This window comes from Styela clava, chromosome 3 (genome assembly GCF_964204865.1).
Source record: "Styela clava chromosome 3, kaStyClav1.hap1.2, whole genome shotgun sequence".
In the NCBI taxonomy this organism is placed as follows: Eukaryota; Metazoa; Chordata; class Ascidiacea; order Stolidobranchia; family Styelidae; genus Styela; species Styela clava.
Window position 1 is genome coordinate 21,760,154 of NC_135252.1, and position 27,494 is coordinate 21,787,647.

The 27,494-nt window shown below is 35.6% G+C and overlaps 1 protein-coding gene across 2 annotated transcripts in view; it reads left to right on the forward strand.

Annotated features, from left to right (window-relative positions):
- Positions 1–27,494, forward strand: part of LOC120342083 (polypyrimidine tract-binding protein 3-like) — a 45,616-nt gene that overhangs the window by 9,786 nt on the left and 8,336 nt on the right. The window contains exons 1-10 of one of the 2 annotated variants that reach the window (XM_078110685.1): positions 15,426–15,943; positions 20,660–20,719; positions 20,937–21,065; positions 21,651–21,809; positions 22,354–22,519; positions 23,310–23,368; positions 24,006–24,198; positions 24,599–24,736; positions 25,830–25,936; positions 26,750–26,783. In XM_078110685.1, coding sequence (XP_077966811.1) covers positions 15,767–15,943; positions 20,660–20,719; positions 20,937–21,065; positions 21,651–21,809; positions 22,354–22,519; positions 23,310–23,368; positions 24,006–24,198; positions 24,599–24,736; positions 25,830–25,936; positions 26,750–26,783 — 1,222 coding nt within the window. In that variant the 5' untranslated portion in view covers positions 15,426–15,766. Of the gene's footprint in view, positions 1–15,425; positions 15,944–20,659; positions 20,720–20,936; positions 21,066–21,650; positions 21,810–22,353; positions 22,520–23,309; positions 23,369–24,005; positions 24,199–24,598; positions 24,737–25,829; positions 25,937–26,749; positions 26,784–27,494 lie in introns of those variants that run through there. The other variant, XM_039410758.2, reaches the window with a different exon arrangement.

Sequence of the window (27,494 nt, forward strand, 5' to 3'; positions counted from 1 at the left end):
TAATCTTCCAACGCGTGGAAGAAGCCGCCACTAATAATATTAATTATCTCCAGACCATTTTATATGATGGGCTGAGTAGATAATCGACGGCTAAACTCACGGAACATAAGTAAGCTCTTGTCAATCAGATCTTCGAGGTTACAAGTGGCGACAAAATTTTAAATCGAAACTAAGTATATGTTTAACAAATATCGTGTCAAGAATCGAAATGGTAGTTTTCGTAGTTACTTTGGCACTCGCGTAGTGTGTGTATCAAGTTAGGGTTAGGCCATAAATATAATTTTATTCCGATTTTCCTTATTTTAGTTCTATTACAAATTCGGAGACTGTCTGTGTTAGCCAAGTGAATACACCCCCTGCCTATAGGTTTCAGTCCCTTTACACAACTTGATGTAAAATAAGCGAACAAAATTACCTTCATATTGGTACAAACACTCTTAGGGCGCCATTACTTTTTTCGGTAGATATGTTTAATTAAAAGAATTACAGCAATACTCTTCGACGAATGGCAAATATAGGCATTGAAGTCAATAGGAGGAATATTTCTCTGCCCTATTGACTATTTTTTTTATTGTTGTCGATATTCATAAATAATTAATATACATTGCAGTTTGAGAAATATAATTTAAAACCTACCTCGATTTTGATTACATTCTTTGTGTTTGAGATAAATTTTAATCCATATTTGTATAAAAATGTTATAAAGCCGACTACAACTTAATATATTTCATTCATTAAATTCGATGTCAGCATTTTTCGTATCCATAAGAAACCAAAAAATTCTTTCTTATTAACATTTGTTGTTGCGTGACAATGGAAATATTCATTTAGACGCAAAGTTTTGACAGACACAATAACTTTTTTACTTCACTTAAGGGGCCCAGCGCAACTGTACATCGATAAATTCCTTCTGAAATTTAAAATACCACCCTGCCGCTAATAATTCGTATTTTAACAGCTATGATGAAATTCAATTACCATAAAAAACATTTATATTTACTTACGTTTTATACAGTTTAAATAAATAAACCACGCAGTCTATGAAAAATTATTTAGATGAATGAAGTCTAAGTCGAACTAATGTCAGGGATGAAGGGATAACAATAGAAAATTCCAGCTGAAAGGACCGGTAGCTTGTGATAATATTATTTGAGGCTTCATCGGGGTTTGGTGACATTGTCAATACTAGAAGGGAGCTAAGCTGGGATAAGACGTTTTAGTTTGTGTTTTAGGAAGGTTTAAACATACAGGATCGTGAATTCATAATGTAATATCAATTTTATTATGAAGTCAGTTCTCGGTACATCTTAGCCAGGTTTGTTTTATTTTAATCAGATTTTATTGAAGGTTTATTTACTTCATTCAATACATCTGTAAGAGCCAACATATCATATTATGGCGTCGAGAAATTCCTTTTGCAATCTGGAAAATTTAAAGACTTACGACCGTTTAGTTTTTTTTACTTGCATTAAAAGCTTGCTATTTATGAGAAGAATAAAGAGATGCATTTGCTGATCTGTTTTTTTAAGTTAGCAGTGTCTTATCCAGATACGTAGGAAGGTTATTTGAGAAGTTGTGGTGCTACGTGCTTCATTTTTAAGACTGAAAATCGGGAATTTATTTTGAAAAATCAAATATATTTTAAATTTATTCAGAACTCGATTAGTTCTGGATATCCCTGTTCTTATATTTCTTCTTTTTTAAACGCCAGGGAAATGTGATTCAAACGCAAAGTATCGAATCTGATATGTAGGTTCTTGATAGGTCGACGCGGGTCACAGACTTAGGCAAGGTTTCGACACAATTAGCGCACCTCATCGGATTACGTTGCGCATTTCATGGGTGTGATTTTCAAACTTCTATTCACAGCGTACCTCACAAGCGTTATGGTCAATTCCCATGTCAAGGTCTAGTATGCGTAATATCTACCCGGGGTCGTGTAACAGTTTCTGGAACTCAACCCAACAAATACATAAATTTTACTTTATTCCCGCATTTTCGTCTTGTTACTAGTGAGTCCTGTATGGAAGTAGAAATGCAGGTAATTATTTTACACTCACGGTTAATCGAATCTTAGAATCAACGCGCGGTGGGAATCAGAATTTTTTCAACTTGCAATCTCACTCGTTTACTGTCTGTGTACCTAACAGACAAAAAGAATTTGACTGCCAATAATTTTAGGTGGTCCCGAAGTATGTGTACCAAGATGGCCCATAACCTGAACTTAGTATGTGTACCAGGTTGTGCGTCATCTTGGTACATATAATTCCGCAGCGGTAAATGTTTTCCATTTATGTGGGATTCACTACTTCATTGCTACCGTTCCTTGCCGTAATGACAAACTGCTTCTGGTCTTTCTTCAATCAATATTTTCTAACACGAAAATCCACAATCTCTTCCCCGTCACTTCGCGCACATATCAGACTCCCCTTTTCTGAGTGAGTGTTCTTGGCACTTTGGGTGCATGGTCGCCCGTTACTTCGCTCAGAGACCTCCTTGCATGAGTGCGGGCACGTGATCTTGCTTGGAGCAAATTTTCTTAAAGTCTCTTCGAAATTAACGCCTCATTACCGGACAACCCGATGTTTATTTACGGATGGTGGTTTTTCCTATCGCGTGTGTATATTTCCGCGGCGAAGTCAACTCGGCGAAAAATAGAACCGCCAATTTTGTTTTTTATCCCTTTATTACGTTTAATAATAGTCATCGTGATATCACAAATACTATTAACAAGTAATAATCGTCCAAATTATGGGTAACCAAACACAGGAATTCCACAGGAAATTAAAACATCGGTAGCGCCGCCGTAAAAAACACCTCAGCATACTTTATTATGTTTAACTTTTGAGTTTAACCCATTACATACCTACTTATTGTATTATTACCTCTCGCATTCGAATCAAAGAGCGGAGATTATTTCAACATGAACGAACAAATCGCGGCGCCCTAGAAATTGTCTAACAATATGGAGGTAACTAATTTTGTTCGCTCAATTTACATAAAGTTGTGTAAAGGGACTGAAACCTGTGGACAGGGGGTATATTCACTTGGCTAACACAGACAGTCCCGAACTCGTAATAGAACAAAAATAAGGAAAATCGGAGTAAAATTATGCCCTAATCTTAACCTGGTACACACTCTAAGGGAGTACCCAAATCGCAATATGATAACTGCTGATACAAAAAGTTATGGTTAGAGCTGTAAGCCCTGGTCTTATGAATTCGGTGAAAATTGCATAGATCAAAACATACGACACTATTGATTCATCTTTAAAATTTGGCATTTTTCATCGAAACCATAAATACTGTCAAGTTTTTCTGGAAAATTCGTTATTTCGCTTTAAAATAGAGTTGAATACATAATTCCCTATACACCAAGCCATACGGACACAAACATTTCCTAATTTTGACTTGAAGTTCAACTGCCACGTCTGCAGAGGGTTAATATGCAGGTGCTCATGAGGGAAGGGTTTCGGTTCACGCATGATCGCTAGAGCGCATTTGTCGGGGTTTGCGGCCTCCAGAAAGGTGTTCTATTCCTTTGAGTTTTGCGCATGAAACCGTACTGTCACTAAGTTGTAATAATAAAGAGTATTACGAGCCAGTTTCAGGTATTCAAATTTTATATCGCAAATTTATGTCTGAATCGAGGCTTAGATGAAGATCTTTGCGTGAGTGTTGGAAGTGTGAAGTATAGTGCATGGGAACACCGCAGTACAACTCGGGGTCGAGCTTATTAGTGTGAGATGAAATGGCAAGGTGGTTGAAGTATATTAGAAGGAGAAAAGAAACTTATATTTCAATTTTGAAGTTGTAATTTTCGCGAAATTTAACAATAATTTGTTAAAGAGGCAAGAAAATTGGCCTAAAAGTAAATGGAGTAAAAGTAAAAATTCTATGTCAATATCGAAACTACCAGTCCTTTACAAAATAGTCCACTATTTATTTCGTTTGTAATTTTCACGTCCGAAACGTTATACCTTCAATTTATTTTTCATTCGTCATCGAATCTAACTTTTCACTCAAGTGGTTAAAGTTTCTCAAACTTTATAGAGTTTGCAAATTATTCCGTCAAGTTGTGGGGCCATCCATCCTTGACTCTTAATTTAGTCGAATGGAAGCTTGGTAACCTTCTTCATTAACACAGTACGCGAAACTCCTTTGTGAATGCGATACTTGAGTGTTTACTAGGAAGTTTTGTTTATTCTGAATGAAGTAAATGGCATATGCGATCATTTATATAAAGTAGTATGAAGCGAGTTTTAACATTAGATAGAAAAGTGTCAATTTCAGGGCTATGCAATGATTATTTTGCACTTGATTATGCGGGGAAGTTTTTTATTATCGTAGTTCGGGGGATCTCATACTTTTGGTTGTATGGAGCCTGTGGAGAGGTTGACTATTATTTACGGGGCCCAACAATAAATTTATAAAAAAAAAAAAATTGTTACTCACCGATTAATGTTCCTGATCCTGACTAAGTAAACTAAAATTACTTCATTTGATGACTTGGGGGTATTTGCTGCTTTGTATTCAAAAAATAAACGAATAGCTCGCGGGGCCGCTAGGTTCCTCTCACGGGGCCCTGGGACTCCGTAAACATCACTTTGAGAACCTATGCCTTATTGTGTCACGATGGCTTCTGGTTAATAACATTTAAGCATCGACTGTTACTACGGTTTCAAATATATGTTCACCACCCCACCCTCTGTCATAAACTGGGCAGGCAGGGCCGAACCGGAAAGATTCAGGTCTTCCAATACATGGTAGCTCCTCTTGTAGTAGTGCCCGCCCGTACAAAGCCTTGTTTGCAGTGAAGGACAAAAATTGTTTGGGAATAGAATGTGCAATAGATTTAGTTGGAGAATTCTCAATCATCATTTGACTTGATCGTCTTCTGAGCAATCTGTGCAGTGTATTGTCTTAGCAGTCGTTTATAGTTCATGATAAATTAAATCCGAGTAATTATAATTAACAAGTCCAAGCGTTTTGCCGGCGGGCCTGTGGAAACAACGCAAGTGGAACGCGAAAAGGAGTACAATTAAACGTGCAACTATGTGATAAGAGTAGTATTGCTTTTTAATTTTTATTATCAGTCAAGTAGACAGAGAATACGTCATTTTGCTGTATCTCGCCAAGTGAACGTTGGCGGAAAAATAAACGTTAGTTATGTTATGTTAATGAAGACGTTTGTGTTAGATTTAAAAAAGAGGCATGCGGCGCTGCACGGATTCACAGTCAGTAGATAGTAAATAAATATATGAAACTTGAAATCTTAGTAATTTTTGTTTCTGCAAGAGCTGATTGAAAGTCCGCACATGAACAGAAATAATATTAGAAGACTTCGTGTTATGTTAAAGTTCTGTAAACGCGTATATGATTTTATGTATTTTCTCATCTATCAGTGAGCATGCAATTCGGTACTCCCGAAGTATGTCAACCAAGATGGCGGACACCGAAAGGTAGTATGTGTACCAGGTTAGGGTTAGGCCATAATTTTATTCCAATTTTCACTTATTTTAGTTCTATCACGGGTTCGGGGACTAGCCGAGTGACTCATGAATATTTGTATCTGAAATTATGGCTTAACCCTAACCTGGTACATATACTACGTTTCGGTATCCGCCATCTTGGTTGACATACTTCGGGAATACCTGCAATTCAAGTATGTCTAATAGTTGCGAGTTTGTAGTAAACCTTCTAATTTTTCCCGACGTGTACACGGGATTACATTACGCATTAAAGCGTGACAATGTAAACAAATATTTATAATCCATTGTTAGGACATAATCATGTACATAAAATGTCGTTTTCTGAAAATCGCTTACCGTAATGTAACATAGTACGAGATGCATACGTAGGTGACCGTACATTTGAACGCACGTACATTTGCACCCATGTGTATATCCGCGGGTTCAATCTATATGCGGGTGCTAAAACCCATGAGTTAGGGTTAGTATGGGTTCAAAACATTGTAAAAAAATTTCGCACCTCCTGAAGTATGTGCACCAAGATGGCGCACAACCTGAACTAAGTTTGTGTACCAGGTTAGGGTTCAGGTTATGCGATATCTTGGTGCGCATACTTCAGGTGTACCAAACATTCCATAGGTGCAATAGTATGCAGGTGCAATTGTCGTGGGTTCAAATGTACGTGGTTTCAAATGTAATGGCACCGCGTACGTATATATAAGATTTTTATCTCAAAAATTTGTCACACCCCAGATAATATTATTAACAGACGAGGGTGTTTAGTCCTGGTCGGAGTGTGGAGTAGGGGTTAACATGTTTTTCAATGCTAGCGTGGCCGTACTCGTATTTCTTCTGCGGAACGGGGATTTGAGCCGAAATTCAGAATACTTTGTGGCCTGGAGCCGAGTCAGAATTCCAACCTGGAGTCAGATCTGGGCCGGGACGGAGTTTATTTTGGTCGTCATCGTATCCAGAAGAAACAGCAGACCCAGTATTAGCGATTCGCAGGCAAAGAATTCTCTTTTTCATTTTAGATTAAAAATAGCCAAATTCTGCCCGCTTCACATTTACGGAACGTCACGATTTCGATCAATTCACTCTGGTCGGATTAAAAAAGTTTTGAATCCGGCTCCAGGCTCGATCGAGATTGCAATTTTGACTCCGACTCCAGACTACGGAGTATTTACATTTTCGGTGGCAGTGAAATAAGAATCTGGCGCCAACCTCAGTTTGAATAATATAAACTCACCAAACTTAATTACTATGCCCGAGTCGTTTTTGAATGGATCGGGATCGAAATCTTTTGTCAATTTTTTACGACTCACAGCCCCTTATACCATTTCGATTATTTTAGCCTCAATGAAATTATTGCATCATCATAATTGCTTGCTTTCGTTTCACCCAACCTATCCCCGTATTTTCATTCACTCTTACGCACCAACCACGGCCGCTTTCATTTCAACAAAAACATATTTCAATTTGTAATTACAGCTAAGGTAGTTTCAATGACTTCACAGAACCAGTTTCGTTAAATTGACGCCCAATTAGGCTTCGTAGAAATCCCATAATAACACAGGGATTCGCTATGGAAAAACAAGCCCAGCAATTACGATTCAAACTCATTCAGGCATTTATTCCTTGCCGAGCTCATTATATTCCAACGGAAGATAGTTTTTGGTCTTATGACTTATGACTCATTATTAACAGACGAGAGTGTTCAGTCGTGGCTGGTGTGTGAAGGGGGGGGGGGGGGGGGATTTGACACATTTTTAATGATACTGGATTTGGTTTTGGCCGTGTTTCCGCCATCGACCCAAATATTCCTAAATCCAGGCGTGTATTTCCGGGTAAACCAATTATATCCCAGCCATAGGCCCGAAAGCATTGGTTTGGCCTGATTTCCAGCACTGGCCAAACTTATAACATCGATTTGGCTCATTTGATTGGGACATGTATCATATGTTAAACTTATTTTATTATTGAAACGATAGGCAATTGCTTTGCCCTTATACGCTATATTGTAATGGTAACCTAGGGAATGTATTTTCCACCCTAATTTCCATGCTAACTTTAAGCAATAATTTTCACCCATTTTCAGCGTTGGCTCAAATTTGATATTATAATTATTAAGGAATATTCCCAGTCACGATAGCGGTTCCTATGAAAAACCTATTTAAACGATAATTTTAGCTTTATTATTCATTTCCTACAGACCAAGTCGAGTTAATAAACTCAAAAACATGTATTTTTATATAATTATCCTTTTCAGGTGGCGCCGACTGTGTCGTACACAATTAAACTACCAAACCTAGTCTAACCCGTTTGTTATAGCATAATCCCCACGCTGCGTTATTTTTGTGTTAGCGAAGTTATTTATCTCCATTTTTGCGGAGTTATTTGGGTTAATTTTCCAAGTGCTTCCTACATATCGAATTAATTGCAGGTTAACTTAGCCTTTGAAATTGTTTTGAATTGAAGAAAAAAAACTTTGCGCTATTGAAAAAATACAGTCAAATATAATGCATTTCACTGTAATTCGTATCCCGTTATAACGAAGGTTGTGTACGCAAGCCAAGGAAAGGATGATTTTTACAATCAACCGTGAGCGTCTGTGGAGCTCTGCAAATTGAAAAGGCCAACTGTTCAATTTACCCTCGTTTTGCCAACATCTTTACTATTTTTCTAACAGTACTCTTTCCAAAAAAATAATACAAGTTAGGCGTATCGGGTGGGTTAGTCATAGGAGAAGATCGCTTGGAAGAGCTGTCAGTTGTGATGCTACACTTTCCTGAGTGCAGCGTTAGTTTCGACGCTTGCTGTTTGAACAATCCTGTAAAATTACGTTTTGTGTGTTTTCTGTTTTCAGCGTCCGAAAGTAGCTTCACTGTATCAGCGTTATGGTTTGCAGGAATAGCAGATTAGTATAGATTTGAATCATTAAAGTGTCGTTTAACAAGTAATATATAGGCCCAGATACTCCTACATATTGGAATCTTTTGCCACATTTAAATGGTACAATCGTTATTCCAATGGGAAAGTGCGATTTATAAAATTCTCCGTAAATTTGTGTGTGTTTTACCGTCCTAATATAGCTTTAGCGTTTAATACAACTTATACAAGGATACCAAAGGAAGATCAGAGTATATTGAGTGATGTTTTCCTGAGGACGTATGACTTTTGTTGAAAGAAATTTTACCGAAGTTTATCGATAATACATATGCAAATCATTTTACAGCGTTTTTATTAGTGTTGTTCGCGCACAATACCGTGTTTGCAAATATATATTAATATGCGTTCAGGATTTTGGCGCCTTTTTTATAAGGCAAGTTGGTCGTTAGGTCCCTTACTAATGGAGACCACAGCAACATAATTTTTTGTCGAGAACGCTTCTTGTAAAGACAGTAATGAACTTGTAGCCAAAAGGAAATGCTTATTTGCCGACATTCGCACCTTCGATAATCTCTTGCGCTTGCTAATTCGGTTTCCGAACGTTCCATTTTACACATTTGTGGAGTGCGATTGTCTAGCAATGATTGTTTTAGCTATCCTAAGGCCAATTTAGCGCATGATTGCCATCAGATACATTGATGTTGAAAATAAAGCACAACCGTTGTTGGAAATTCGATTTATTTTGTAGGATTTCCGCATTTTTGAACATAAAAACATCGGGATATACGGTCTTATGGCCAATGTCTCCCCCGGGTTTGATTTATTTGTACTTCGCTTATAAGTTGAATAAAAATATGCCGATGTTTTGTTGGTTGTGTGAGGATGTAACTGCCTATTCTTCGTTGCATATATCTTGTACTGTTGCATCTATGTTCCTCTGTCACAAGTAGTTCAGAGCAACAAAAGTGAACAATCTTATTCTACATAATACGATTTTTACCATGCATTACAGCTTCGTCATCGTCAATGATTTGAAATTAAACTCTGATCTTTTGCTACTGTCATATCTATTGGATTAGTAATCGGATGTTTAGTAGTTATTAAATTTGCAATTAGTAGGACATTAATTATCAGTTCAGATACGTTTTTATCAACGTAGTTTTGATCGCAACATCGTTCACTTCCTTTTGCGTTTGCCGATAACTATTTCTCTGATCATTTATTTGCATTTTACAAATCAACTTCCTACTTCCGCTTACGTATTTGGCGGTTACCTGCAAGAATGTCAGTTAGTTATTTAGTAAAGAGTGTCAAATTTAAATATAGATATGAAATAAGGATTTTTGGGTTTTTTAATGTTGCGTTTTGGTTATTGAGATACATTACAAGCCCACTTTCAGAAATGATCTTTGACGATTTACATATCAATCTTATCTTATAAAGCTTAAGCCCCGATTCAAGAGTATCTTCAATTACACTTATGTATTATCACTAGCTTAAATTAGAAAGTATTTCCCTTAATCTAATGCCACATTTCTTTTTTCATGCATAAACAAAAATAATATAGTTACGTCTCCATGACATTTCCCGCGTTCGAGTTGGTTCTATTTCCGTTTGTGTCACGTGACCTCTCAGCTTAACTGTTGATCAATTCCATATTTCCTGTGCCAAATTAAAGATTAACCCTCTGGTATAAATGTATTATGTTTCTCATGATTAATGTTTGATCAATTTTCTGAATTTTGTAAAAGGGTTAACAATAGAAAAGTATACAGTTTAAGGAAAAATTGGCAATGTCTGCATCGAATTTAATCGGCGTTCCCCGTGTTTTGACGTGTTGGATAAAATTAGCGCAATTCGGATTAAATGACATTGAACTTGGTATTTTTAACCAGGCGTCTGAATGTCTAATTTACTTCATGGCCTACGTAATATACAGACTATTATTTCGGTTATGATTTGACACGTTTGGATTTGTTGTTTGGGAACACTGCCAATCGCTCCTAATTTTGCTTTGTGAATTCAAAATATTGATAAGACCAGTATGCTAGTTAGCAACCATCATTGACGACTGGTTTATTAGTGGAATTGTATAACTAAGTATAATGAGATAGTTTGTTTTGCAATATAAAGTCAAGGATTATGTGAGTAGCCTTTTACAGTGAGAATTTTTAGACAAAATTGCGAGCCTTTCAGAAGCAATTTTCATTTATATCCTTTGGTAGGTCGATTATGCTTAAATGAGAATAAATACTGGGAACGGAGCGACATTCGTGGACGTTTTTGATTTTTGTTAATGAAATGCTAATGAGGAGAGTTTGTCGGAATATAACGTAAATATAATTTCCAAAATCCATAATTTCATGTGTGTACAAATATGGATGTAACTAGTTTTGTTCGCCTACTTTACATCAAGCTGCGTAAAGTGACTAAAATAATGGGCAGGGGGTGTGTTCACTTGGCTAACACAGACGTTTCCCGAACTCCTAATAGGGCCAACTAAAATAAAGAAAATTGGAATAAAATTATGGCCTAACCTCAACCTGGTACAAATACTGCGGGGCTACCCAGCGGGATAGGTTTGCGTCCAAATTGTTTTTTTATTTTCATTTTCATAGTAATTTGTGTCTATCATACATGCATGCGTCGCATTCATGCTGCGTCACGATAAGCAGACATTTTTAGTACTCAGGATCACTTGGGATCATTGTCCAACAATTCATTTCAATTCCGATTATTCTAAATTGTTTCATGATTATGAGCTTTGCCAAAATTGACAAGGCTAATTTCAGAAATGAAAAGGTATTTTTGATTATAGGATTCCTAAAACCCATCATGGAATTTTTCAATCTTGGCGCATTTTTTCCAATATTTCCGCTCTTTATAATTAGGATCATTTCCGTTATTAAACGGATTTATCTTGTTTATCTGACACAACGTTTCACAGTCAGCGAGGAATTCCTTGCGAGGTAGAAATTTTGGTACTCCCGAAGTATGTGAACCAAGATGGCGGACACCGGAACGTGGTACGTGTACCAGGTTATGGTTAGGCCATAATACTACGGGTGTCAATTGGCTAGTCCCCGTCGTTATAGAACTAAAATGAGGAAAATTGGAATAAAATTGTGGCCTAACCCTAACCTGGTACACATACTACGGTGTCCGCCATCTTGGTTCACCTACTTCGGGAGTGCAGAAATTTCGCCGTTTGGGGTGGGATTTTGCTTTGTATTCCGTATTATAACAAATATTCTTTAGTTTTTTGTTATTAATATGATACTTATTGATGAACGCGTAATAAACTACTTTTAAACTGTAGAAAAAGCGAGAAAAGACTGGCTCATAATACTAGCTATATATTCATTAAAGATTGAACAAATAAAGTAGTTTTTATGTATAGTGCGGGAGGAATAAAGAATTAATAATAGGCATAGGGAGGAATTTAACAAAAAAATTTGGGAACCACCGCAGAAACAGAGTAGACTGGTGTTTTCGGTTACATTATTGCCGAGCGCAATTGAACGCTAGAATGTCCGGAACGATTCGAATATCTGGATACAAATACCCCCGATATTTAATGCACTCATCATAATATAGCGAACTCTTTTATTAGAAATAATATAAATCTATTTTTCTTTAGGTTAACACTATCCACTGTGAAGTTACAATTACGTTTCATTCATGCTTCATTGACGTATTGTTTCTCATCATGAATATATTTGTACTAAGAATGTTACAGAACATGAATAGAATAGGTTTTGGCCAGCCCGGTCACGAATATATAAATAGGCGATTGTGAATCGGAATTAGTCCAATAACCGACCTGTCCTCTTTCGTGCTTAGACGTGATGATCACATGTCTAGGTCTATCTTTACTTATTTATACAGTAATAGGAAATAAACTATTCTCGACTTTATGTTATTTAAATACATTCGTACGTAGCATTGTAATTTACTAGGTAAAACTAAAGTTTTGTTATTAGACTACGTGGTTCCGAACAATTATCAGTGTTCAAGGAGTTATTTAATGTGCAGAGAGAAATGCTGTATTTAATAAAATAGTCTTAGGTCTGGTATAAAATCGTCAATACAATGGGGTAGTTTCTATTATTTGTGTGATTCCCGACTTGTTTTAAATTTTTACAAATATTGCGATTCCAAAAGAAGTTTGTTCTAGTGTGTAGCAACAGCAAGACTTTAAATTACGAAATATTGTATGTCAATTTATCAATATTTTATTTATTTTTTGCCTAATAGTTTCATACACGACCATACAAGTATCTGTCTCTAAATTTATTGACCTTTTTGTGCTGGATAAAGTCCAGCATCATTATATCATTATATTTTTTATACAAAGTTTTTTGTTTCCATGTTTCGGTTTTTTTAATTTATATCACATTCCCCCAAATATATACGGATAGTACTGAATCTAATGACTTGATCTGGCGTTCTACTTATCTTTCCCAGAACCCGATTTCCCCGTGTCGGTGATACGTGATTGCGCAGTGAAAGTTGATAATAATACAGTGTCCCGACTAATTAAATAATTTAATTGCTTGGAATGTCCCGCAGTTAACTGGAATGACTTTCGCGAGTCGCTTCCTTTCATGGTGTTATTTGTTTTATGTTTGACGAAGTACAAGATTGTTAGTTATGCGGTTCGCAATGCAAAGTCGAAGAAATGTTTTGAAGAGAGCGTAGGGCTCGCGGTCCGAAGCAAATACTCGAAAGGTCCGGATTCGGACCGTGGTCCGCCAGTTGAGTAGCCCTGCACCAGGCCATCTAGCTTCTTTGGAGCAAAAATTGTGTGTTGTCAAAAAATAAAAATAAAACGAAGTATGTGCACCAAGATGACGCACAACCTGAATATAACCTGATACACATACTATGTTCAGATTGCGCGCCATCTTGCTGCACATACTTCTGGAGGTCCCTAAAAAGACCACAAACAGAGTAATATTTGTGCACACGTAAGAAACCTGGCAAATGATAGTTTTGTACCAGGCACAGGGAGTGTTGCTATAACAACCAGCTTCAAATTTCGCCGACACCAGTAGTAATAATCAATGACTGGGGTCAGATAGGAATTTGTAGACAATATGATATTGAATGGTTAGTTATGCGGTTCGCAATGAAAGTCGAAGCAATGTTTTGAAGAGATGGTAGGGCTCAGAACAGATTTATAGTTTTTCGTGTTGTGGGTCTTAATAATAGACTTATTTCATAGTTATATTTGGACAACTGATAAGTAGTAAACAATATAGTTCAGTTTGTATATCTGTAATAATAGATTTAAATTTTGCTGCTAAAAAATATAGAAAAATCGTTCGTATGGTCAGACCTAAACGGCTACCAAATCAAAGAATGAATCCCGAGTACCGAAAAAATATATAAAAATGAAAAAAATAAACCTAAGCAATATCGGTACTATGTTTATAAAATATTGATTGTCTGTATATCTCTAATAACAGATTGAAATTTCCCTGTCGAAAAAAGATGAAAAATTCAAAATCGTTAGTATGTTCGGACCTAATCGGTTACCAAATCAAAGAATAAATATCCGAGTATCGAAAATATATACTCAAGAAGTATCGGTGGATACGTTTATTTATAAAATATCGATTATCAGTATATCTGTAATAACAGACGAAAATCCCGTTGCTGATATAATATAAAAAATGCAACATCGTTGGTATGGTCAGACATGATATCTGACATGATACAGACATGATATTTTCAGTTAGTATATTTGTAATAACTTGAATAAGTTGAAATATCGTTGCCGATATAATATATAAATGGCAAAATCGTTTCCTAAACAGCAACCAAATGAATACGTGAATTCTAGCAACAAAAAAAATGAATCAAAACAGTATCACTGTTGAGTGTTGATACATTATTTAAAAATATCACTGTCATTATATCTTCAATAACAACTCGTATTTGACCTCATAATGTCTGTTAAACAAGCCTAAATTTACGTTCTTATCCGTTTAGAGATGACAGCTCATGTTTCAATAATACCTGTTCAGTTAGACGTTTCTCCTTCTGAGTCACAGACCTAACAAATTCATTTCTTTTAGTTATGATTTTTGACATGGATGGGTGGGTTGTCAGGTTTCCTTCAGTATTGTTGTTTTATTATTTTCGCTGAAAATTTACATTTATCTGATGTACAGGTGTGTTGTGTTATAAGACGTTTTGATGAAAGATTATTATGACTGTTTAGTAATTAGTGTGAGGGATGTATAACTGGCAAACTATATGAGTGAATGTAGCATAGGCAACCTCAGTTTTCTAAGATAAATAAAAGGCTTATTCTTTGCTGTATAAACGGAATTTTAATTTTAGTCTAAATGTAGACTGGAATTAGGATACATGTGTCTTGTTGAACACAGACATGGGTACTCCCGTAGTATGTGTACCAGGTTAGGGTCAGGCTATAATTTTATTCCGATTTTCCTTATTTTAGTTCTATTACGAGTTCGGGGACTGCCTGTGTTAGCCAAGGAATGTCAGGAATATAAGTTGTTTTGTCTGTATGTTCTTGTGTATTTAATTCTAAATTGTGGTGTTTCGTGTGACAACTATCATGATGGCACTTCGTCGGTAGATTCCAGGGCGCTCCGGAAGTATTCGTACCAAGATGACGCACAACCTGAACAACCCGAACCTGATACACATACTATGTTCAGGTTGTGCGCCATCTTGGTACGAATACTTCCGGAGCGCCCTGGAATCTACCGACGAAGTGCCAACATGATAGTTGTCAAGCGAAACACCACAATTTAGAATTGAATACACAAGAACATACAGACAAAACAACTTATATTCCTGACATTCCTTACTTGCATTCCTTGGCTAACACAGGCAGTCCCCGAACTCGTAATAGAACTAAAATAAGGAAAATCGGAATAAAATTATAGCCTAGCCTAAAATGGTACACTTACTACGGGAGTACCCATGTCTGTGTTCAAGAGATGAAAGCTTACATTTTATACTTGGGTGAGAAAATGTTTTCTAAGATGTTTCAATATGTTCAAGTATTAATTATAATCCTATTTTTACAGATTTTATATTTAACTGTGTATATAATGAAGTAATTATATAATTAACTATATATCTAATTTGCCAAAGTTGCCTTATTTTATGTTCCAACTTCCTACTGCCAATTGATTTTAACAACGCTGCCTTACCTTGCTTTGCATTCTGACGTCATTCGTATCACGTCACTTCCTTTATTATCATTTGTATCGCTTCCTCATAAATAAACATCAAAGCCATTGGATTGAAAACAGATTCTTCCGGACTCCCTCGTCGCTATTGTTAATATTACGTCATCACCAATCACTGACGTCGTAGTTGTATCACCCAAACGTCACCATTAATCATCTCGCCCCCTCCCCGATGCCGGTGGTGTTTCTGCCCTTCCAGGGCGGCCATACACCCATTACCGCCGCGCCACAATTGGTGTCAATGAGCCAAATGATGCCTCAAACATGCGGCCCTTTACCAATTGGTACAACCATGGCTACTATTGCGGCTCCTCCGACAATGTACGAGACGACGATTGTAGGAACGAAGGTGATTATATTATGTTTACTGTTTTATGTTATGTTGCCAAAATAAATCGAGATAGCCTAATATGTCCACAATGCTTGCATTGCTCGCATTTTTACAATTATTAACCATAAAAGTTCGGGAACCACTGTTATACACAATGTCATTGATATAAATACGATGCAGGGAAACGAAGAATTTAATTGTTGATTTTTGTAATGATATTTTTTTCGCAAAAGATGGCTTCATCTTTTCTTACGAGCTCATTTCGAGCGATTTATTGTGCGAGTTTATCGTAAAATATATAAAAACGTATAGGTAAATGTAAAATATAGTTATAAATATTGAAGTTTCTATAATTGGTATTTTTCGCCAAACGTATTCCCACAAATGGGCCGATTTGATATTCCATTTGATCGAAACAGTAAATTGATATTTCGCGCCAAACTTATTCCCACAAATGGGCCGATTTGATATTCCATTCGGTCGAAACAGTAAATTGATATTTCGCGCCAAACTTATTCCTACAATTGGCCCTATTTGATGTACTATTTCGTCGTAACAGCAAACTGATATTTCGAGCCAAACGTATTCCCACAAATGGGCCGATTTGATATTCCATTCGGTCGAAACAGTAAATTGATATTTCGCGCCAAACTTATTCCCACAATTGGCCCTATTTGATGTACTATTTCGTCGTACTGGTAAATTAATATTTCGCGCAAAACGTATTCCCACAAATGGGCCCATTTGTTATACTATTTTGTCGAAATTTGACGTTGTTTTGACTGTCTTGTTTACATCCTTCCTAACATGTATCGATTCCCACCAAAACATCCACACGATCGCGTGATTTAACGCCCAGATTGTGGTGAAATTAAACCCCACTAAACAGACCCTGTTATTTCCTTACAAAACACACGGAAATTAACCCGACAGGGGGCATTTCCGTGTTGAATGTGTACGAATGGGTATCACACCTGTTGTGATCAAAATCTAAATAATGTTGGCCCCTGTTAAATTCTAAAATTTAAACGGATTTGCCCTCATGGAACGGAACACGGAAATTCGCTTGATATAAAAAAAAGTTGACTTTTTGTATTTTAAAGTTAAAACGGCTTTGCCCTCAGGAAAGGAACACGGAAATTCGCCTAACGCCAAATTATTTGACCTTTTTTGATTTTTTTATTTCAAATGGTTTTGACTACAAAACTTCGTCATAGCAAGAGAATTTGACCCTTCAATACAAAAATCTTAATACCAGTTTAGACCTCGGAAAGGGGACTAATTCGTTTAATTGTAAAATTTCACCAAGTGTTTTGAATTCAGTTATTTTTTGCATTTTTTTATATATTAAATCCACTTTAGCTTACGTTTCAAATTTCTGTTCTCATAATCACCCTAAAATGTCGCGACTAGCATATAATAATAATACACACAGTATATCTATTATCATTTACTGGGTTTCAATATTTATAATGTATCAAAAACCTGTGTTACGTGTATCCATCAGCTTTCACAAGGGTATCACAATACCCCGCAGGAAATTCCGATGTGGACAATTGGGATTGAAAAGTTCTCCCAAGGTAACGACTAACTGCTAACTACTAGAAGGTAGTCATCACATACCATGGGGTACATACAAGACTTTGAATAAGCATGCAATGGTATCTGCGCTACAATGGAAAAATCGGTACATTCCACAGTCTGATTTGTATAACCGTTGAGCGGTAAAATGCAATCCATTAACGATTCACACGATGTGTATAAGGGTACAACGGTAAAATGCTATTCATTACCGATCGACAATCGGATTATTTAACGGTACAACGGTAAAATGTTACCTGTTTTTTTTATTTTTATGTTACTCGAGGGCAGTCTGTAACTCAGTCTCTGCGGTTTGATAATGACGTACAGATTGACTGAAATTTTGCGTAATTTTCAATTTAATACAACTCTGCTTCGTTGGCGTCACGATGAGGAGTGCATTACATTATTTTGGAAACACGGGAATGTCGTCAAGGCGTTTTAAAACGGCTTTGATTGCCAACTGCAGCGAAGCGTGTACCTGTAACAGTAAACGAAACTTGAGATTTTGCTTTGAGAATACCTGCTTTTAAATTTCGTGAGGCAAATTCATTTTTTCTTTTTTAGCGATTAGGTATGTACATTTGGATCGGTAATGGAGTGCATTTTTTCGGTTGTACCGTTCCACATATACATCCTTGAGTCGGAAATGCCCATCACTTTTCCGTTTATACAAATCTTATTTACACTCGACTGTAGATCGGCAATAGCGAGCTCTTACTCTATCATTCAATGCTTGTAATTAGCATTGTGCAATCATGAACGACTTTAATTACACTCCACAAAATATACATTGCCGTGTTTCGTTATTATACACACTACCCGGTCGTGGAAAATAGTGTTATAGCATCCTTCCTCGCGCCTTCAATCAGTACTAAAACACCGCAATTTTATATTAGAATGTCACATTTTTAATTAATTTGTTTTGTTATCTTGATGACACCAGTCGTTTGAAATCGTCTCACATACTTATTCAATATTTTGACATCGTTTTGACAAATATTGTGACGTAACATATAAGGTCACATTTGTTATTATTTCGAGACAATATCAACAATAATTTGTTCCGTCCAACAGATGTCTGTCATTGTTCCGATCGATAAGCAAGGCTGAATGTCTTCGCCTTTTACCGTTAGGGTTCTGTCCTGTCAAATTTGGGATTTTCAATTAATATTAGCTAAAATTCAAGTAGACTACTGATTTCTCTATTGTAGTGCAATCAAGAGTTATACACCAGTATTTTTAATAATAAACGTCGATTAAAACATTTTTTTTGTAATTATCAAGCAATAACAACATTACTGTGACGTGTGATCATTCTATTTAGCCATTGTGTATAGGAGTGGCAATTTGGTGACTGACAACTGTGACAAGCCATCATAACAATTAGAGTATTTATTTAGTAATAAAAGCACTGTATAAATACGTTGGACAGGTTCTCACAGATGTATTAAATGAAGTAAAAATCTTGAACAATTACTGATTAAAAAACAACAAACCCGGTTAAAATATATTGAGAAATGACTTCATAACAAAATTGGAATTGTAAAGGGACTTTATGGACACCCTGTATTTCCATCTTCAAGTTAATCAGCATGTGCTGGTACATAAATTTTCTGGCGCTCCTGAAGTATGTGCACCAAGATGGCGCACAACCTGAATTCTAACCTGGTATACATACTAGATTCAGGTTGTGCGCCATCTTAGTGCACATACTTCTGGGGGCCCAATTTTTTTTATGTATTGGTTTATATAGTTTCACTGGCGATTGGCATTCCATTGGTCATAGATCACTTCTCTTAGAGATGAGGCCACAAGTACTTACTTTTCTTTCCTCTTTACTCGGCTACCGCCTATCAATTAGCTATGGAGTCTTTATCCTGTTTCGATAATAAGAATTTTCCAACACTTTTTTTGGATTAACAAACTAGAAAATTGTGTCTAATTAAATTCTCTTCATACAACTCTTTTTAGGCGAATTGTTTTATTATTACTGATGTTGTATTTCTGAATTCTAGTTTTCTATTTTGCTCAAATTTCTCTGTTTTGGGGTCATTTAAGGTCATATACACTGACCACGTGGTACTTCATTGTGACATACCGTTTAAAACATGTGAACTTTCTATTGGTCAATTGAATGAACTATTGATGCACTTCACACAAGTATGAGCAAACAAACACTTTCACACTATTGTTGTTTGTTTGCTAACAAAGATTGAAATGGATATATAAGTACCTAACAAGATTATGATGACATATTGGTGTTTTAGGTTGCGGCTGTGGCATCATAATACTATTTTAAGTGATGTATCTTAAAGTGATTAGGGGAACATATTCATAGTTTAAACCAAAGTATTAGAAATGAATGAATACATTAGTTTTTATTTGTTATCAAGTATTTGACCAATCAAATTATTGATTAAACTTTAAATTTCGTTCATCGTTTACTATATTTATGAAATTAGAGCCCTTGCGCAAATAAATTTAACAAAAAATAGTTAGGCCTATTGAGAGAAATGTGATCAGAGTTTTTCTGGTTGGAAGTATTCAAAATAAAAAAGCTGTTATATATTTAGAACACTTTTTCAAATCATTGAATTTATTATACATGTTGATGATGAAGAATGGAAACTACAATTTTGACCAATAATATTTAACAAAAAATGGTAAAAAGTAATGTGCGCTAATATAAAACAAAAAGATAAAGTTCTGAATAATGAGGCTAATATATCTACTTCTGATAAACTTGATAATATGCAAAATGGTTTACAGTTCGATGGAAACAGTGGCTTGGAGGAGGTGCAAACTTCAATAAACATCTTTAAATATGTTTTTATATTATATTTGAGGTTTTTCTATTTTGGTAAATTATTGTATCTGATTCTTATAACCTGTGATAGTGGTTAAATGGTAACAAAATGTAAATAATGTCATTACAAATTTCTGTTACGTACTCCTATATTCTTGACTCCTAATTGTATGTTTCATATTTGTGATTTTTCATGTTACCAAATATCATTTATGATAATGTGATTTTGTGTAAAGTGTGAATAGTCTGAAGAGTATTAAAGTAAAGGAAAAACAAAGTTTTATAAATGGGAAGACAAAATTCAGGATTCTTCAAATTTTTCAAATGTTTTTTTTTGTTTTCAGAGAAACAGTGAAGATGTCTCACATTTGATGGCTGGATCAATAGATAATGGAGCAAAGAAGGTATTCATTTTTTTTCATAAGATCATATTACTATTCTAGTTATTTTATTAAGTTCTTAAACCTTCAATAACTGTAGTCGACGATATAGTCTGTAGTTAGTTTTATTGTTCACAGACTGAGAAAAAGCATCGGTCGTTCATCGATTCATAACACTACTCTAATCCGTCGTCAAGTTTCAGTATTTTTGAAAGCAGCATTTTGTCCTTTTCATTTACAGATCAAGACAGACCCAGGTGCGGTATCTAAGGTGGTACATCTTCGAAGCCTCCCCACAGACGTTACTGATTCCGAAGTTATACAACTTGGTTTGAACTATGGAAGAGTTACCAATGTTCTAATGTTAAAGGTAATTTTTATTCTGGATAATCCGATACATATTAGTAGTAAAATTGGAGCTCCAGAAGTATGTGCACCAAGATGGCGCACATCCTGAACATAGTAAGTGTACCAGGTTAGGGTTCAGGTTGTGCGCCATCTTGGTGCACATAGTATGTCTACAAGGTTAGGGTTCAGGTTGTGCGCCATTTTGGTGCACATACATCGGGAGGGCCGTAAAATTTTCACATTTTGAGGAGAGGTGTAAGAGGGCTTTATGATGTGACAAATCTTGTCTGATGAGGATCCCAGCAATCCTCTCTGGTACAATTATTCCCTTCTAGATTAACAAAATAAAAATGAATGAATCAAAGGAGGACAAAATAAAATCAAAGTAAAATTTGGGAGAAATATCTTTTGAAACAGATTTAATGCATTTTCATCCATGTGTGCGATTTTTCAAACATAAAGCTGTCGTATTAGGATGTCAAGCTTGATGGCGAAAAAATTCTGCGAGTGTTGACAAGGACCCCACTAAATGGCGTGCCGGGCCGCATTGTGGCTTGCGGGTCGTCTGTTTCACGCCCCTGATCTAAACTAACTACTTCCTTTCCAGGGTAAGAACCAGGCCTTCCTTGAGATGGAGGATGATGAAACAGCCCAACGTATGGTGACAACCTGCAGTTTATCTCCGCCTTCCATCAGACAAAGAATGGTTTATGTTCAATACTCAAATCATAAAGAACTAAAGACAGATAGCTCTCCTAATCAGTTGGTGAGTGTCTTACAGAAATCCAGGAGTTATGCAACTTTCATGACAGAAATCCATATCCAATAAATATACATCTTAATGTTTTATAGTACAGCAGTCGCTTACAAAATTTTCTTTACAAAGTAGTCGGTTTTTTTTTTCTGAGGAGGCATTGGAGAGCTGTGTAACAAACTTCTTATCCTGCTTGGTTCTTTTTACATCTTCAATTTAGTTTTTCCTGCAACCTGTTTTCACTGATTCAGCGGTGTGGTGCCGATTACCCTGCAAGGGTTCACAGCTTCGAATCCCATGTGTGGATAGTTATGTGCAAGAGGATTGCTGGACCTCTCACCACGGTAGGATGGTTCACGTCACCACTGGTCCCTTATGGCTTCCTCGACCAGTAAATCCATGCTTCCGAAATTAAATTAACAGTTAACTAAACCCATATCCGACATGGACTGGTAACCGGACGAGAGGCAGTGGTTCGCCATATGGTTAAGCTGCCGTAATCACTTTTCTCTCCCCCAGGGTAAATATATAAATCTTATCTTGATTCTAATTTCAGAAAGCACAAGCGGTGTTGCAAGCACTCCAACAAACAGAGGGTGGAACCAACCATGTACTGAGAGTTGTTGTTGAAAATATGATCTATCCCGTCACACTGGATGTTCTGCATACAATCTTCTCAAAATTTGGTGTTGTATTGAAGATCATCACATTCACTAAGAATAGTAAGTTGTTTGTTTTGTGCTTTTTGAATTGTTAATTATGGTTAAGATAAAATATCGTTTTTATCCTGGGTAGAGGAAAGACGTTAAGACCACATTATCAAATGGCAGGGTGGTGTGGGGGTCGTGACCCCGCTTTTGAAAAATGAAGAAAGCATCTTTATGTATCATTCGTAGCAATTTTTCTATAGCTTGTAACATTTTTTTTGTTTTGATGCAATTTTCACTAAATATGTGGTCACATGGTAACTTTAAGTGGATACAGGTGGTTCAATGACAGTGTTAACGTAATGATAGGTTATTTTGTGTGGTCTATTGTGTTGCCAATATTCCCATGACATGGAGTATATAAAAAGTTAATCACATGAAATTAGTGTTGAACTCAAAAACGTACAATTGTTCAAACTATTATTTAAGTTGATTGCGTGTAACAGAATGTTATCTATTATCTTCTCTATGTGAATTGGTCAATGGGTAAATAATTTCTCATAAGATGAATTATCTTGCAATGTTTTTCATATCCTTTTTATCACTTTTCTATTAGAAGTTTGTCTTTTATACCGACAAAAATTTAACATGGGGCTTGAACAATGGCATGCGCTTTTCAAATTTGTAGCAAAATTAATGCTGAAATATAGTGTCCACACATTTGTAAATTGTCTGTCTAGAGCAGAATGCTTTACGAAGTAACAAAATTCTTATCATGTAGAAATCTGTGACCAGTATTTGTAAATTTCCTACTTTTGTATTCACTTTTACCTATTTTTTTCAACATTGTTTCTCTATTTTATAGATCAGTTTCAAGCATTGATACAAATGGGAGATGCAGTTCAGTCACAGACAGCAAAACTGGTGAGATATTATGCTTTTTTTACTTCGGAATGTTCGCGCCATATTCAAATTATTTATTTCATGTCGCTGAATAAAGCAACCTTCAAATTGAATGCGATATACTAAAGTTTTAGCGGCCATTTTACTTATATTATTATTTGAGAATATATTGTTAGTATAATACATGCATACTTGGCAAGGTTTTTTGAGAACATTTATGACTAGAAATTAGGCAGACTTTGAATCTGAATTGTATAATTTGAATAAATCCAGTACAAATACATAATCAAATTAACAAATTAAATTGAACATGGAATATACAAATTTTTGTGGCGATTTCATTAAGAATGCGTGCGTACTCATAGTAGAGCTTTCTGGCCTTGGTATAATTTTTTGTATTCGTGTGTGCAGTTGTTTGCATATTCAGTACTTGTTTTGGGCATGACCTTATTGTCGATCAGCCGATTGCAGGTTGGCCAACTGTGCAATAGAGAATTGATTTATGAAATTCACATTAATGCAGTCCCTTCTAATATCGATACTTTTTGGTCTTTATTAACTTTTTTGTGCAATGCCGGTGCAAGTGACACATGGCACTTTAGATAGCATTTAGTAAATAGAGTCTTGTTCAAATCTGAGATGTTGTTTTCCTTTTTAGTCTCTTGACGGCCAGAACATCTATAATTCCTGTTGTACATTGAGAGTGGAGTACAGCAAGATGGCGGCACTCAATGTCAAATACAACAACGATAAAAGCAGAGATTACACGAGATCTGATCTACCTTCAGGGGAAACACTTGACCCGTCTGCAGCTCTGCAATCAGTTTTGGCTGGTGCTGATATGTATTCAGGTATAATGATTATGAATGTTTTTTTTCTCGTACATATATACCGGTATATATATATATAGGCCAAACACAAATGTGGTGTGGAAATGCAACCCAAATTTTCATTTTTTAAAATTTTAAAAAGTCTTGCACGTACACGATACGCAAAGCAGCATGGGACATATCTGCATAGTTTAAAATTGAGGCGGTTTTATTTGAACTAAACGCATGCTTGAAAAAAAATTTTCTGTGTCATAAAGACTTTTTTTGTGATTACATTAAAACTTTGCATCACATCTTTGTTTGGCGTTATTTGAGCAGTTAAGGCATTTACTTCATCAGACCCCTAAAACCCATCCTGGTTGCACCATTGTTCCAGTGTCTATTGGTCTTTTTCCAACTTAATACTCAATTCTCTTTCCAGGTACATCAGCCTTAATGCCGAACCCTTACTCACAAGTTCAAAACAATAACTTTGCAGGACTGAACGCACAAACATTATCTGCAGCTTTATCATCAGGAACTGCTGCTCAGTACCTACAAGGCGCTCTGGGAGCTCAAGGTGAATCTTGGTTTCATACTGTATTTCATGGCTCATGGTTTTGGATAGGGTGACAGATAAAAAATCTGAGCATTTCGAGCACTGCACTGTCAATTTTAGAGGACTGTACAAATGAATAAACATACTCTCATTTTGGTACTCCCGTAGTGTGTGTACCAGGTTAGGGTTAGGCCATAATTTTATTTCAAATTCTCTAGTTTTAGTTTATTACGAGTTCGGGGACTGTATGTTAGCCAAGTCAATATACCCCCAGCCCATGGGTTTCAGTCTCCTTATACAACTTGACGTAAAAAAGACGAACAAAATTAGTTACCTCCATTTGTACACATACTACTGGAGCGCCCTCATTTCATATATATATATATATATTCTGCATAAGCGTATTCTGGAAGTCGATTTTAACAACTTTAAAAATAATACAAAAAAATTCCACTCTATACTATAATTACATGTATTGTTGTACTTTATGTGTTATACAATATACAATATATAGCATGCACCGCGGTTCGCCACATGATCAAGTCGTCTTATCGGCTTCTTCCTCAAGATAAATATGAAAATCCCATCCTATTTTTGAGTATCAGCTGACTGGTCATCTACTCAGTCATGAAGTCTGACAATAACTGGTAAACTATCACCTTGTATGGACCAGTAACCAAACATGAGCCCCTGATTCACTATACAGTCAAGACCTCTTATAGGCCTCCTTTTTTACTTATCGATCTTGATCGGTAAGTATGTTGATCGGTATTTGTCTGTGTGTCTGTGTGTTAGATGCACGCGATATCTCACGAAAGCTAGGTTCAATCTGCTCCAAATTTTACATGTGCATTCATCTTAGCTCGGATCAGAAGCCTATTGCTTTTGGATGGATTATGTTGTATAATTAGCGAGTTATCAATTAATTAGTGATGGGACACATGGTGTCACTATAGAGTAAGACCACTGTTTTGGGGGGTACCCTAACCTTCGATCGATAAGTCTTCGGTTTCTAACCGAATTCTAGTTTATTGAATTAATATGAAATCCTATTTCATCCCAATATTAAACTTTCTCTTATTCTATCCTATTACAAATTTTTCTTTTTACTCAGATCTCACTGGAGCGGCTTTTACCAATGCAGCAATAGCAGCTCAGCTTGCTGCTGTCACTGGACTCCAACAAAACACAGTCCTACATGTGTCTAATCTCAATCAAGACGTAAGTTTTTTTTTTTAAAGTTACTCAGACACCACATATTTGATAATTCTATTATTAATGGTGGTTTTGCTGAAGGGAACATTCATTTTTGTCGTGTATTTCTGAGTTGATATTTGTAATTTTATGGATTTACTCCTACGAAAAACATGTTGATCATAAATAATCAAAATCAGGTTTCATCAAAATTGGAAATTATGTTGAATTTTTGTGAATTCATTTCGGCATCAATGGTCGAATTGTGTAAAAAAATGTTTCTACATTTTCTGAAAACTAAATCAAACCAAAATCACATCATTAAACATCTGCACAATTTCTCACATCTGCAAGTATAAATATATAGAACGATTCGACTGTTTATCATCATTTCTTTAATTTTTATAAAACTCTTCTCAAATTTTAGTCTTTCTGTTGTCTTCCGCTTAGCCACCATTGTATCAGTCACTGAATTATATAATTGAACAATTTGAATTAAATTAAAAAAGAACTCTTTTTGTAATGAAGATTCTCTATTTTTATTTCATCTCTGCGACTACGGAACTCTTCTGGTTACTATGACCTATGAACTGTGAACTTCGACCTTCACAATTTGAAAAAAAATCAAATTTAAAAAATTCCCCTCTGCACTATACCCTAACACCTGCTATAACTATTTGTAATCTGGTAATTATAATTAACCCTAATTAATTTGACCTTATGACCTTTTAAATTTGACCTCCGACCCTAATGGTCCTACTCTTTGCTGCCTCGTCTCTGGTCTGGAAAACTGCTGATTCACTCTGAAAAATGCTGACTCATTCTCCTGTTATTCTACAGATGGTTACACCTCAAGTCCTCTTTATACTGTTTGGTATGTCTTATCTTATCTCTATATTTTATCTTTATCTTATCTATATTCCTTATCTAGATATTTCTGTGCTGTTCAGAAATTCTTGTCTCTTATATGAGAATCGATTCTTGAGTTATACAACACTGAGTTTTTCCTAAATTAAAAAAAATAGTTATGTTATTTTACATTTGTTCTAAATTTCATTTTGCACAATTATAATATCTCAGTTGAAATTTTGATAGAACTCACTATATTTAGTTAGCATTTGAATAATTGAAGTGAAAAAACTTGGTGTCATTAATGTAAAGTACTTTATTGTGGGCTCTTCCATTAAATGCTCCCTTTCTATTATATAAATCTTAAATTGTGATATGAATTACCGGTATAATATTATTTTCCGAATAAAACTTGATATTTATCAAATTATTTTTCTTTTTAAAATCCATGTGACTTCTATGTCTAAATCGAATTCAAACATCAGAATTGATTTTAAATAAGTTATATTAACACTAAATTACACTTAGATTTAGGACACTTTTGGCCTCATTCCTATGAGTATATATACCTATCCTAGCGACTCTGACGTTTTCTAAAATGATAAAATCTCTGAATGAATTAACTATATTTTTGATTATAGTCTACATTAGATATTTCTTCACTGCATATATACCACTTAACGGCGTTCATAATTTCCAGCAGTGCTCACAATATAAGTTATACATGGTGTTCATA